General features: G+C 41.1%; 1 protein-coding gene across 3 annotated transcripts in view; it reads right to left on the bottom strand.

The window, feature by feature from the left end:
• Positions 1-15711, bottom strand: part of Klhl14 (kelch like family member 14) — a 107055-nt gene that overhangs the window by 67863 nt on the left and 23481 nt on the right. For all 3 annotated transcript variants that reach the window (XR_013103823.1, XM_034518295.2, XM_076912937.1), the window contains exon 2: positions 9786-9907. Coding sequence is in view for 2 of the 3 variants with exons in the window: in XM_034518295.2 (XP_034374186.1) it covers positions 9786-9907 (122 nt within the window). In the remaining variant the exon portion in view is untranslated. The remainder of the gene's footprint in view (positions 1-9785; positions 9908-15711) is intronic.

Here is a 15711-nt window from a genome sequence, read left to right as displayed (position 1 = left end):
TTAGAAAGTGTGTGTGCATACACACATGTGCCTTTGTGTGCAAGGGTAGTAAACAGAGGCAAACAAAACAAGAAACGTAACCTTAAAATATATCAGAAAATAAATGTGAACATTGTAGGTCATGCAGTGGATGAAAACATATGACACCATTGTCATTTCTAAACCCTTAAATTCTCAAAGATCCACCAACACGCTTCAAAGGAGCTGCTAAGGATCACACACTAAAACCACAAATGTCCCTTATTTATTTATTTATTTATTTATCTATTTATTTATTTGTTTTAAAGAAAGGGTACATAGCCCTGGCTGGCCTGGAACTCACTATGTAGACCAGGCTGGCCTACAGGGATTTGCTGAGGCCTAGGGATTTACTGAGGTTTGATTTGTTCCTATGTATTGTAATGCTAAATTATGGGCCTACAAATGAATTCTCTTGGTTCCCAGCTTTTGTTGTGCAAACCTCATTCCTTAATTTAAAACTATTGGTTAAATAAACATGGCTATAGCCAATTACTGGAGGGATTAGAGGTTTTTTGCGGGTTTTTTTTTTTTTTTTTTTTTTTTTTTTTTTTGAGTTATCTGGTTGAGCATGGGAGAAGGGAGGGAATGAGGAGGAGAGAGGAGAAGGCAGTTGCCATGAGAGGTGTTGTACCATGAGCACATGGCTAGGAGAAACAGAAAGTATTTGGGAAACAGTACTGGGGAGATAGCCATCCAGCAGTTAGAAAAGTAGACTAAGGGTGACCCCCAGTAATTGTCAAGGCCACATAAAATAACCATAGTCTGAGTCTCATTTATTTGTAAGCTAGTTGGGGATAAGCTTAAACTGGTTGTACTACAGGGTTAACCTGCCTGCCTCTGTCTCCCAAGTGCAGGGATTAAAGGTGTGCACCACCATGCCTTGCCCTCTAATTATTTATTAATGTTAAGTGTACCTAGGAAATTATTTTGTTCTCCCCAAAATGCACATCCTAAGAGGACATGCCTCAGCCTCACTTCAGGTATGCCCAAGGAGGGGAATGGAAAATTGTCTCCATGGAGTTGAGCCTGTGGCTGCAAAGAACAAAGGATTGGAAGCTGAAGGAGGCCCAGCAGTAGAACAGAGCCATCCCTCAACAGATCCCCTTCTCACTCTCTTGCCTTTTTGTTTTGGGTCCAGATCAAGAAAAATCTCAAATAAGCTGGATGGTAAGATGATGCATCATCGTCCAGAGTTCTCCACAGGAGGAGACTGGAGGCCATTACCCAGAACTCTTTACATGAGGAGACTGGAGGCTATCACCTAGTGCTCTCCACACGAGGAGATTGGATGATGGCGGTGATGTCCCCTTGGGGAAGGGACTTGGCTGCTCTGAGCATAACATGAGGAGCATGAGTACTTGTGGGAATGAAAGATGTAGAACGAGCAATGCCTGGTCCGTCCAGTTCTCTGGTTCTTTTCCCTCTGAGGATGGCAGTGCCTTCACGGGAAGTGCAGTCATGTGATAGAGTCAAACCGACAACTCCGTCTCTGCTCCAGCACAGGTCCAAGTACCATATCCTTCCCTCTGTGCGTGTCTGGAACCCATGTGCTTGGACCCCTAAACGGTCCTGTGGAGCAGAGCCTCATGTGTTCAGTGTGTAACTTGAGTGAGGAACTGATTTTTTTGTTTGTTATTTTCAGTTTCTAAAATTTTAGTCCTTTATCTCCAGAGTGCTGCCAAGCCCTCGTGAGCGATGCACAGACTCTCCATGGGATCGGTTATGGTGTGTCTAATTTCCCAAATCTTTCTGAACATAAGAGTCAAACTTTTTTTCTACTTGGTTATGAAAGAACATTAGTTGGGCTGGAGGGATGGCCCAGTGGTTAAGAGCACCAGATGCAATTCCAAAAGACCTGCCTGGGCTTGATCCCCAGAACACAGACGAAGTCTCACATGTGCACTCCCAGGGGATCCCATGTCCTCTTCTGATATCCATGGGCACCAGGCACACTCATAGTGCACAAATATCAATGCAGGCAAAACAGTAGCATACATAAAATATTTTTTTAATTTAAATAATATAAATTAAAGTAGGATAAAATTGATTGAGAACAACTCCAGTCTATGTATTGAACCTGGAGATTTATTTAAATAGTTAGATTCCAGGAAGAATCCTGTGAAGTGAGTATAATTAGCTTCAGTTTGCAAATGAGAAAAAAGGATCAGAGAGTAAGAAACTCGTGTTACAGGCAACAAATGCCTGAAGGTATGCTTCAGCTTAGATCTACCTGTTTCTAAGAATGTTAATTTGTGTGTATGTATGTATGCACGTGTATGAGTATTCACATGTGCATGCATGGCTTCCAAGACACAGACAAATTGCATTGAACTATAACTTTCCAGAACTCATGTATGCAAACCCGGTGGCTCACATATCAAAATGTGCAATTTCCTCCTTAAACCTAGATCATATTCTTGACCCCTAAGCATCAATTGTTTTGGTTCATTTAACCTGTATTAGTTCTATTTTATAAACCTGCTACTATGCCAGGAACACTGGCTCCGTGTAGATCTTCATGGTTACAGTGGGTCAGCACAGATTAAATCTCGTGTGCTTGGACTTGGGTGACTAATAGCACTTTGTGGTCAGATGGACTGACATACCATGGTTTGATGTAGACCCAGAGGCTATTGCTCTCTTTTCTGCTCTGCAGTGAAAATGTGACTCGGTGCATGGCACCTCCTCTCCACATGTGACATGGAGTCTGAAACTGGGAGCCTGCCGTAGGAGTTGCTATGTGGCTGGATTCTACTGAGCCCTTGAGCCACGTCGTTCCTAGTCCCTCAGCTCACCTTCTGAGTTTAGCCATGCATCTTCTTCCCCAAATGTTGTGTGTGTGTGTGTGTGTGTGTGTGTAGGTGCAGATGTGTGTTTGTGCTGGGACACACCTTTGTGTGTTGGTAAGTGTTCATATGTATGTCCACATGTTCACATGCGGCAGCCAGAGATTAATCATGAGTGCCTTGCCTCCTTCCCACCTTTCTTTTTGAGGTGGGACGGCTTGCTGGGACTTGGGGCTTGCCACTTTTAGGTCGGCTGGCTGGTCCATGAGTTGCAGGCATTCTCCTCTCTTGGTGCTTACATAACCATGTGGATCACTTGTGCACATTTCCACACATGTGTTCAGACAGAACTCTGGTCTTTCTGGCTACACAGCAAGCTCTGTACTGACAGAGCCATCTTTCCAGCCTCCGAATCTTCTTCTTGAAGGACCTTTGTACTTAGTTTTAACCATTTGAGCAGTCTCCCTTCCCATGTCTACCTGGACCTCTGCCTGCCTTTTAATTCTCAGCCTGAATGCCTCTTCCTTGGTGATACTCTCCACAACTCCTACACTGTATCATGTCCCTCCAGTCTGAGACTTTCTATATTATTATTATTCTAGGACACTGTCATGCTTTGGTATAATGTACTGATACTTTGGTCAATGCTGGTTTTGTCCACAAAAGTCTAAACTAGGCAAGGGCATGGTAATCTCTGTTTCAGCTCGTGTAACAGAGGAGACATCAATTATTCGGTAAGGGAATAAAGCTGGTTGGGTGATGACTTCAGGAAGTCAGTGCTTATATTTAAGAGGTCCCCACACTCTGTCTGTAGTTTACCCACAAGTGCTATAGGCCATCTAAGGAGCCGTAATGAATTATACCCCCAAGCCACACTCAATAGCAAATCCCACAGCCTGTGTGTGAAGAAGGCGTTGGAATTATTTGTACACATGCTACTCTCTGGAGAAAAAGCAATTACTATATTTAAGGGAAGTATAAGCTGGAAATAAACAAGAGAAAGTCAAAGCCAGCCTACTGGCTTTTTGAAGCATTCAGCTCCCTTGAAACACAGGACTGGGAGTGGCCACCACACATACATTTAAGAAAAATCTATGAAAAATCCACTAAAGCATTGGTGCATGAATCTTCAGCAGCAAATAATTCAAGATATATAGTAATGCGCAGCCGTGTATTTCCAATTAGAATGAGCTCATTGAAGGTAGAATTAGATGGTAACATATTTAAAAACTCAAGGCACAATTCTTCCTTTTCTTATTTTTTGCCAAAAGCCATGGGAACAATTGTTTCATGATCTCAGATTCCAAGCTGGGAGACAATTGCCACACCGTGATATAAATTCCTTAGATCGCTATGTTTTCACTAACCCCTAAATCAATCTAGAAAGGTAGTCATACCAAATAACTAGTGTGTCATCTCTCCCTGTGTACCCGAAGAGCCAATAGCCTTGCACATGCTTGACCAACACCCTTCCAGTGAATCAGCTAGTTCCAAATTCTTAATTCTTGAACCAGTCTGTACAATTTCTTGATGTGACATGAGTCTTGTTAAGCTTTCAGGTCTGTCATGTACTATTTGTACCAAGCTTAGATTCTCCTAGAACTTACATTTCTATTGGTGTCAAAATGCTCTCTGGCATTCTGAGGTATTCTAAAAGCTAGCTCCTCTTACCAAAATGCTTTTACTTTCACCTCTTCACCTAGTTAACTCTTTTCCATTTTCTCCAAATTAAGGGTCACTTTAAGAGAGCTCCCATAACACCCTTGTTTAGGTGAGGGCCCCCCACTTTATATTCCCACAGTAGCCTTGTGTTTTCTAGTCTGTAGCTCACTGGATGTTGTAGTGATCCCCTGGGGTTGCTGAGAGGAAAGAATGAAGTCATGATTCACCTGTGATCAGCCAACTCTTTGCTATGTGGACAGGTGAAGGCTGCTAGGGCATTTCTCAAATAATTTAGAAGCATCTCAGTGTTTTTCTCAGTTTCTCCTGAAGTGCAGAATTCACTCTCTATGGATTATCTTCCTGTCAAGTGGTCTGATTATTTTAAATAATTTGGAGCTTGGAGTTTCTGGTAAGAAAGCCACTATAAATAAAAGGAAACACACACATACACACATACACACACACAACAACTGAACTTACTTATTTTCATAAGAAACAATTATTAGGCCTTGTAAGAAGGCTGAGCAGGAAAAAGTGCTTGTTGCCAAGCCTGACAGCTTGAGGTGGATCTGTGGGATTGCACAGTACAAGAGAACTGATTCCCACAAACTGTACTCTGACCACACATGCACTGTGTACTGTACACACACACACACACACAAACATACATACACACAGAGGCACACACACACAAACATACACACACACAGAGGCACACACACACACACACACTAAATAGAAGCCCTTATCTGAAATGAAGGAGAAAGGGAGTTTGCCTTAACAAGCCTGTTGAGAACAGGAGTGAAATCCCCAGGTTTTCAACACTGTCCCCTGGAAAACTGTCCAGGGCCTTCTACATGTGAGCTCTGTGAAAACTTGAGTGTATACCAAGAACTCTGTTATAAAAAGTACACAGAGCTCCCAGGGACTAAATCACCCACCAAAGAGTACACATAGAGGGACCCATGGCTCCCGCTGCATATGTAGCAGAGGATGGCCTTGTCGGGCATCAATGGGAGGAGAGGCCCTTGGTCCTGTGTAGGCTCAATGCCCCAGTGTAGGAGAATGCCAGGGCAGGGAGGCAAGAGTGGGTGAGTGGGTTAGTGGGTAGGTGGGTGGGTGGAGGAGCACTCTCACAGAAGCAGGGTAGGAGGGATGGGATAGGGGATTTCCAGAGGGGAAATCAGGAAAGGGAATAATATCTGAAATGTAAATAAAGAAAATACCCAATAAAAGAAAGGGGGGAGGGGGAAGTACACAGAGGCCAAAGGAGTTGACTGGTTTGAACTTTGTGCCAAAGACTGAGGGCTTACAAGGCAGGAGACCTGATTTTCTCCCTCAGCCATCATAGTATTTATGCTTCCCTACTCCTTTCTAAGAAATTAAGAATAACATGGGGGGAGGCGAGGCTGGAGAGAAGGCTCAGCGGTAATGAGCACTGACTGCTCTTCCAAAGATCATGAGTTCAATTCTCAGCAACCATGTGGTGGCTCACAACCACCTGTAATAGGATCTGATGCCTTTTTCTGTTGTATCTGAAGATAGCAACAGTGTACTCACATACATTAAATAAATAAATAAATACATAAATAAATCTTAAAAAAAAAAAGAAGTGGAGAACTTTGAGGACTAAGAAAGAACTCTGCAAAAATAGAAATGAATAAGAGTGCATCTCAATTTCCCCTTTCTTCTAAAAAGATTTATTTACTCTATGTGTATGTTTTTCTTGCATGTATGTCTGTTCACTGCCTGTGTGTCTGGTGTTCATGGAGGTCAAACGAATGCCGCAGGTGCTAACTACGTTATGTAACTAACATAATAACAATGTGAATCCTGATGTTGGCACTGGGAATTGAAACTGGGTTCTCTGGAAGAGTAGCTGTTTGGTGGCTCAAGCTTCCGCTCCTCTAGTTAATGATGAATTTTGTAATGGCAGGATTTGAACTTAGGCGCTTATGCATTCTAGGCACGTGCTCTATCACTGGGATACAGCCACGATGTTGGAAGTCTTATTTCAGTGTTAGCCTGATGCTCTTTCCCTCCTGAAGGAAGAGCTCACCTGTGCTCTTCAGTTTATTATTTCTTAGGTAATGATCCCTAAGTCCTTTCACTTCCTCTTTGTTGTATAATGTATACAAATGAGGTAGCTCCCACAAGGCAACGTGTGTGTGTGTGTGTGTGTGTGTGTGTGTGTGTGTGTATGTGTGTGACTGGCTAGGTAGCAGTCTCTTTGGAGGAGGGGTGTGTCTTAAAGACAGTGAGAAATTCTTACTCCAGCTAAGTGGGAAAAAATACTCCAAGGCTCAGAGACTAGCTAACTCCAGGAGCTTGATGGCTAATTTGTTAGTTTGCATGAAAACAGTCTTTCAATGAAAAGAGACTGAGGAGACCTTTACCCTCAACTGCCAACCTGCCCCTTTGAGAACTAGATTTGCACTTCTAGGTCAAAAGAATGGCAGTGGAACCTACAATCCCTAATATTTGGGGAAACTTTGAATACTTTTGTTTACTAATGAGAGACTTTTGTTTTTCATTTATAATTTCCTGTCTCAAATAATGGAACCCTGCAATGGCTATGAATTTTCCCCCCAGATTTGAATAAATTTCAAATGTAGTTAAAAAAAAATACAAATAAAAATTATCCATGTTAAATTAGCATCATTTCTTTAACAAATGTGAAAACGAGGCTGTCACTTGGGGTCACAGGGTCCTAATCCCTCTGGAAATAAAGTATAGTTTTAATGCACAAATCCCAGAGAAATAAAGAGTACTAGGAAAGCACATTTTCATTTCAGAGCTCTGAGTGTGCCTCGGAATAAAAGGAAGGGTCAAGATGTGTAAGCACGTTCTCATTGTAGGAACTCACTCATGTCATTGTGTGTACATCTTTACCTCATTCTAGATGAGTTGTGTTGATAGGTGACCATCCAGTATTTTTACCTAGTCTGTAAATTATTCCATCTCACACATGAAAACTAAGGAAAATAAATTTTCTACTCAGGAGGAGCAGGCTGAAAAGTACTATTTTCTACTCTTTGCATGGAGAAGTTGTAGTGATTGGCATACAACCCGTATAAAAACACAACTCTTGTGCTAACACTGGCAGTAGCAGTGACAATAGCGAAACAATTTATTGAGTACGCGCTGAGTGCTGGATGATGTATATGTGCAATGTTATTTTAGAACACTCAAGTGACTGACAAATAAGAAAGTGACCCAGAATGTTTGTAGGACTTGGTCAAAGTGAGAGTTCTGTGTTCAAGTCCAGATTTGAAAGCTCCTGCTTTACAGCCATGAAGGCAGGTACTTGTGGGCACGATGAAAGCTCTAAATCAGTTGACTGTATGTTGCAGCCTATGACACAATTAAAAGATCCCTTTTCATGCTCAAAACTGTCTCAGTTTGGGCAACAAACCTGTTATCTCTGAGCATGGCTTAAAATGAAGATAAGAGGCTGATGAAATGGTTCAGTGGATAAAGGTTCTTGCTGCCAAGTCTGATGATCTGTTTGATCTCCCACTTGGTCAAGGGAAAAAACAGACCCCTCCAAGCTGCGTACTGACCTCCCCAGGCACGCCTTGTCGTCCCTCTCCACACACCACAAACAAATAAACAAACCAATAAGTAAATGTAAAAAAATCAGGCACATGACTTTCTGGAGATGCTGTTTGTGATCCTTCTCATTGGCCTGGAGGGTCTCAAATAAATCCCAAATTGGGTGTAGTGTGGAGTATTTGGGAAAGCAGATGGGTTTGTCAATAATTATCTTTTATTAGTGGAGTTTAAAATCTTGCTGTCCCTTATGTTCTTCTTATGTTTTTTTTTTTTTTTCTTTCCAGAAACCTCTTTGTCCCTTTCCCATCTATTCTTTGAGTTTGGATGTCATCTGTACAGGAGTTCTCTGTCAATCAGGTGCTGTCAAAACACCCCTTCTCTGTTTTTGTTATTGTTTTTTTTTTGTTTGTTTGTTTGTTTTTGGGGGGGAGGTTGTTTGTGTGTTTTACTTTGCCTTTAGTTTCTGAAGAACCTTCAAAATACAGCTGGCTTTAAGTAGCGTTCTTATTAACATAGCTAAACAGTGGTAGCAGCCGCTATTTTCACCCCAAAGAGAATCAAAAGCATTTTAAAGACCTCATTAACTTATTTTTATTCCTCCTTTCCCTGCTTAATCTTGCTGTTTCTTGCCAGCCACCTCCTTCCTGAAACTATAGTCTAGTGGCGTCGAGGGAGCCTTCTTGAGCAGTGCCTGGATCGCACTACTGCAGGCTTTGCTGGGCATAGGCCGGCTCCTAAGTGTGTTGTTTCAGCCCCACCTTATATGTCTTCTCTCCTATTCTGCTCTTAAGGGAGAAGGTCCACGGCTTCTATTAGTTTAAGGGACTTTCAGGAAGAGCCAAGGAAATGCTTTTACAAGAACGATCTGCTAAAATACACAAATGCTTTAAAGATGTACACACAAGGAAGTTAAGTTTCACTTTTGTTGGTTTTAAATGTATGGCTTTGATTCATGGATCAAAATTGCTCATTTATTATTTTATCTATACAGCTCCGGGCAATTTTGACAGTTAAAATTTAGTTTTATTGACCAGTGCAGCCACTGTGCCCACAAGGGGACTAGTGTGAGCAGCCTACTGCACTCAAGAAACGATGATTTTTGATTCCGTGACTGCATCAGATCAGGAATCATAACCGATACAACAATACGTTCCAAATCTCAGTGCCCAAGGCAAGAGTTCTGCTGTAAAACACAATCACCCTTTAAGAGGAGAAGAGAGCCTTGGCTGGACGTTTGCAAGCACAGTTTAATGCAGCTGAGGGAAGCCATGAATATATCTGTCCATCAAGCTTCCGAGCAGCCTAAGGAGGCCATTTCTGAAAATACCTGGTCTTCCGGACTAAAGGTGAGCAAGGATGCTTAAAGGGCAAATTGATATTGGTAACAGAGATAATGAACTAAGCTACCTACCATTTTACTAGTGTTACTAAACAACCTGTCACTTTTGTTTCAAGGACAACAAAAATCTCCAACTGAAGCACTTCTAGGGGATATTTTTTACTCCCTGCGCCACCCCCATCCATTCCAACACACAGAAACACAAACCAGGCCAGTTTTAATTTGGGCCGGTTCGTCTACCAAATTGGCTACCTCGGCAATGTTAATTTAGTCTTTTACTCTGTCTCCCATGATACATAAACAAACCCCCAAAGGGTAGCAGATCGATACAGTGTCTGATTTGATTTAACTGTGTTTTTTTAATTCATCAAGACAACTCCAACCTGAAATAAACAGCCAAGGAAATAAGCAAGTGCACTCACTTGTGAGTATTTTCCATGTCTTCTTTTCGTCATCATAATACTGAACCAGATTGCTGGGGAGCCGGTCTGGTCCGGGAGGCAACCCTCCAACCAACAGCAACATTTTCTTGTTAGAGCGAATTCTTCACCCAAAACAAAAGAGGAGAGAAATAACCGCATTATCGTAGAGTCCTTTAGATGGCAACGAAATCATAACCATCAAATACCGTTTCTTGCTTGCACATTTCTGTTTCCTTTTATTCCTTCCTTCTTTTCCCATTCATATCTCAACCATTCTTTTTGAACCAAGGAGAAAAATGATCGGAAGAGCTTCATATCCCTATACTCATGGAATAATAAGCCTCCTTTATGCAATTTGTTAGAGGTTCATTCTAGAACGACCTTTCCCTTATATTAGCGCTTTAAATCATCACTCTTTACAGCTGAGTACACATGAAATGCTCTAAAGTTGTACTCGGGCTAAGCATTCAAGTTGCATGTCAAAAAATGTATTAGTCAAAATCATTATTATAAGCCATTCTCCACTCAAAGAACCTTGAAAAAATTAAGGTTATGCAGAGAGTTTGGGAGTCTACCCTTTAATCACCCAGGGAACTTCAAATACCAGTTTGGTACAATTAGTATGGGCGCTAACTGGGGAGGGAGGGAGGGTGTGCAAACCTGTCTGAGCATGCATTTTTGTTTTTGTTTGTTTAATTTAGCTTAGACGTCTGCCTCCATCGCCACCCCACCCCCACTTTGGCTAGCCCTCCCCTCTGCTCTCCCCCTGTGCTCCACTGGTAATACAGCAGCACCAATTGGTAAAAATGAGACTGTGATGTCGTTGTGAGCCTCCCCAGAGTAGAGCCCTGCCAATGCTTGCCACTGATCCAGCGGCATGAACCTGCTCAACTGTGCAAAGCCACTCTAATTCCCTCCCTCTGTTTTTCTACCTTCTCCCCCAGGGGGCAACCACTGAAAGGAGTGACTACCCACCCATCAAGAGCTGGCAATTCGCTGCTATTAACCGTGACTGTGATTCCCAGTCTGCCTGGCAGTTCCTGAGAACAGGCCTGCAACGTCTCATATGCAGTAAAAGCTATAAGATGCACCCTGGCCGGCCCACATGACCTGATGGATGTACAATCCTTAGGAACAGTAATGGATTGAGCACACTTGCCACTGAAGCAGGGAGAGAAAGCCCAGACCCCCACAAGGGGCCTGCTGATTTAACACTCACTTTACATATAATTGAACTTTTCATTTACCTGAAAGTCTCAAGGTGGTCGGCGGGGAGAGAAATGGAACAACCATGATTGAAGGGGAAAAGTCAATAGATACAAAAGGGTTCCTCTTAAACCTAACCGCAGCCCACAATGTGACTCTGGATTCATGATGACATATCCAGTCTGTTCTGACTCAAGGATGCCTGGTGAAATAGGCTCTGCAGAGAAGCTTTGTGTGTTTCTTAGGAACGGATACTCAGAGTTAACTGAAGCTAATGGCATTTCCATATGAAGGAAGGGAACAAGAGAATTCCTTTAATGAAACTCTGTTTGGATGCATGGAGTGCGTTGAGCATGCCTAGGTAGGAAAAGTACCTTCCAGAAAAATGACATGCCTAGCCATCAACAGAGGGAGCTGTATCAATAGATAAATAACTCACACAGCAGCTTGAAGCGATCAGTTTTTCATCCTTTGGATATAAGTGAACAAAAGTGAAAAACACACTGGCCCAACTGCTTATATATACATTCAACCGGCACCCTGACTTCCGGACCACTAGCTGGCACTTACAAATAGGCAATGTGACAAAGATTACCATATGGTGTGAATTTCAGTCATCAGTGACTTGTAAGACAAATGAATATCTGCATCAGGCTTTTCTTCTTTCCTATTTGTCAGTAATACACATGTGATTCATGTGCCACGCAATTCTGTAAATGCAGTCACAGAATTGATTATATGGGGTTTCTTATCTTTAAACTGTTATTTGGGGTTCAAATGATCAAGCATTCTATTTGTGTAAGAGAAGTCCTGATGAAAGCAGTTTGGTGTTTGTAAATTAGTGACAGTAGCCTGGTCAATGGAAGTCACAGTTGTGTGGCTGTCCTAACACCCTATATATACATGCTGTCAGAGCCCAGGGCAGACCAGTCTCCACATAACTGATATGGAAGAAAGGGCTCTAAGAAGTGGAGTTTGCTAAAAGAAAGTAATAAAGCTATCTTATATTAATTTTTAAGTACTGTTTTAAAATATGTTTAATAGATGACCAAAAGAGATACATGCTTGGCCCATGTATGTTGTTGAAGTCATCTTATTCCCTGGTAAAGCCAGTTTCCCTGGACCAAATTTGCTAATGTTTTTCTACAGTGGTGTTGATGTCCATCATATTGAGGATGAAACAAGGCCCAGAGTCTTTGTGGCATCTATTCAAAATGTCCATGTGTTCTCAAGAATTGGATTTTCTTTCAACACAGAGGATCCTGAACAGTTTATAAATGGCCAAAGCCTCCAACCTTGTCAACAATCACACAATTGGAGGGCTAGCTAGCCAGAACATTAAAAGACTCTACCTAAGTGAGACAAATCCCCAACCCATCCAACTCTCCATAGGAAATACAGTGGAGAATTACATGGGAGAAAGAGAATCCCCATTTCCTTCATTGGTTTTATGTTTCCACCAGAGAGTAGGACTTGCAGTTGACATACAGCGCTTTCTTGCAGGACAAGGACATGTTTTAACCCTTTGTACTAATGTATTTATATGGTTGTTTATTCAATACATTTCTAAAGCTTGTAACTCCATTGTCCTACCCAGTATCAACAACTTTTAACACTAAACAAAACTTAAAGCTCTGCTTTGTCAACATACATGACATACTTGAAAGAAATTGTCTGTATGAAACCTAGCACTTCATACAATGAATATACACAATGTATACAATATATATCGTGTTAACTGCAAAACTAAAACTCGAGGAATCTGTACTAGTGAGCTGAAGGAAGTTTTAATGATTTATTTTTCTAAATAATTCCAGCAGAGCTTTCAAGCTCAAATTTAGGCAAAATCTATAGGTGTTGTGTTATTGCAACAATTTGAACTCCTTATTAGAGCAAGGTGGAACACGTTTTAGAAGCTCTTCCCATAGTGTAGTCTTCATTAACATGTTCAGTTTATGACATTTATTATTTAAAAATATTCCTTTCATAACTCCAGTATCATTACCAAGACCAAAAATATTACTAGTATTTTTTTTAAAAAAAAAAATAAGAAATGAGAGAAATGTAAACAGTATTGGGATGCCTTTGATTTGAGTTCCTAGATTCTTGCATCTGAAAAATAAGGTGAGGAAAGTGTTGGATTTGAAGGTCTCCTTCATTCCGACTCAGTGGCCACCCAACATTTACCATGTGTCACATTTGGGTGTGTGTGTGCACTTTCTTGCATATCTACTTTGGTTCAAGGGATGAATGATTGAAAGATGACCTAAAACCTCTTGGTGTAAACAAATTTTTCATCATACTGGTGCTCTAAGTATGGTAAAGTCTCATTTATTTATATCTCAATGATTTGGAACTTTTATAATTGGGACACAGACCAGAGAAGTGATCTGTCCCATGATACACGAAAAAAGATCCGACTCTTGCGATTACAAGAATTTTAACCCGCTGAAAAATTCAGGGGGTTTATAGTCACTTGCACAAAACTTATCTCTTAAATGTTATATAATTTTCATGTTTGTAAAACAAGGCATTCTGCAAGTCTACAAATGATTAAATCATGAAATTGGAAGATAACATTGAGACAATGAAGTTTAGTGATTCTCAAGTTTATCAGGTTTCCAGGATTACCTGAGGGGCTTGAACATTTTAGCGTCATAGTAAAGAGTCTTAGTTTCTACTTCTCAAAGATCTGAGCCCATTGGATGAAGCCTTTTTAAAAATGTCAGTAATGTGGGGCTGGAGAGATGGCTTAGCATTTAAGAGAGCTTACTGGTCTTGTAGAAGACCAGGGGCTAGTTGCTAGCACCCACATGATACAGCTCACAAATATCTATAACTTTAGTTCCAGGGGATCCAAGGTCTACTACTGGCCTTTCAGGGCAGCAGGCATGCATGTGGTGCACAGACACATACAGGCAAACACTCATACACATAAAACTAAAAAAACAACAACAGTGTTTCTCAACTGGGATGGGTTAGATGAGAATGGTTCTATAAGCTCATACATTTGAATGCTTGGTCCCTAGTTGGTAGAATGTTTGGGAAGGATTAGGAGGTGTAGCCTTGTTGAAAGAGGTGTGTCACCGAGGGTGGGCTTTGAGGTTTCAAAAATCAAACCATTCCATTTGGTTCTCTCTCTCTGCCTGGTGCTTGTAGTCTCAACATGTAAACTGTCAGCATGTGCTCCAGCGCCATGCCTGCCTGCTTGCCGTCATGTTCCCTATCATGGTGGTCATGGACTCATGCTCTGAAACTGTAAGCATGCCCCCAGTACACTCTTTCTTTTTATAAATTGCCTTGGTCATGGTATCTTTTTACAACAATAGAAAAGTAACTAAGATATCAGCCTTCGTAAAGATCTTAACAGCTACACATCTAGACTTGGGGCTACTGACCTGGTTTAGCTCTCAACATCACACAAAACTATTTTGCTTTTTAAAGATTTTTTTGTTTCTATTTTATGTGTGTGACTGTTTTGCCTGAATGTTCTCGTGTGACAGAAGGCAGAAGAAGGTGTCAGATTGGAACTGTAGTTATTGGCAGTTGTGAGCTGTCCCATGTGAGTGTTGGCAACCAACTTCTGCTCCTCTGCAAGAGCTGTAAACCCTGCAAACTGCTGAGCCATATCTCCAACCGTAATTTTTTAAATCAGCAATCTTTCTTAACTTTTTAGAAGTTTATGATGAAATAGACTTTACTTTTCAAATCCACTGTCTTGTTGAAAGTACTGGGTATGTTAAATTAACCCCTTGTTTGTGGTAAATTGAATAACCCTCACAGAACTTTTATAGTATAGCTTCTTAAAAAAGGAATTGACAACAGGAAAAAGGCTTCTGGACCCACAATGACCAAAAATTAATTCAATATTGGTAAAGAATCTGGGTGATTTGAGCAGTGCTCGCCCATGCTGCATCTGGTGACTTTTCTGCGGCTCTTGTTCTGACATGACATAGGACATGTGTGCCTTGAACATGTGTGGTCAGCATGTGTGTGCTTGCACTGTGGGTTCCGTCATACCACAGCACCGGCAGCTCTGTCTGCACAGCTCAGCTCAGAGTTAAGACACTGACTGCTAAGGGCGGCAGCATCTTCTCTACATACATGCTTTGTGTCTTATAGAAACACACGGCTCACTTATGAGAAACGTAGACTTTGTAATTGGTATACTTTTGGATTGTATTGTGTTAGAATGTTTGATGTTGAAAATTGCTGTTGGAGTTGTTGGTTTAAGTTTCATATATATATATATATATATATATATGAAACTTATTATAATATATATAATTAATTAATTAATTCTGACTCAGAATTAAGGCAGAATTTTAACAATTTATGAAATGGTGCCAAACTTATTTCTATCATTTGTACTAAATTTTATTTATTTAGTACTTAGTATTAAGTACTAAAGTACTAAGTACTTAGTACTTAATATTTAAGATTTTTAAGACAGTTGTCCTGAAACTCACGTAGACCAGGCTGGCTTCAAACTCACAGAGATCTGCCTGCCTCTGCTGGGATTAAAGGTGAGTGCCAGGACAGCCAGTTGTAATAAGTATTTATTCAAAGCAGTGTTTTGTGTCATTGTCGTCACAGAATGTTCCTCTGTATCATTCCCATGTTTGGCATCTGCATCCAAATGAGATCACTTAGAAACGATAAAGCCTTGCATCCCCCTGGAGGTCTGCATCATATTCAATGTCGACCCTCTCCTTCTACC

The sequence above is a fragment of the Arvicanthis niloticus genome, chromosome 14, assembly GCF_011762505.2.
Source record: "Arvicanthis niloticus isolate mArvNil1 chromosome 14, mArvNil1.pat.X, whole genome shotgun sequence".
In the NCBI taxonomy this organism is placed as follows: domain Eukaryota; kingdom Metazoa; phylum Chordata; class Mammalia; order Rodentia; family Muridae; genus Arvicanthis; species Arvicanthis niloticus.
This window is presented reverse-complemented; position numbering and strand designations above follow the sequence as displayed.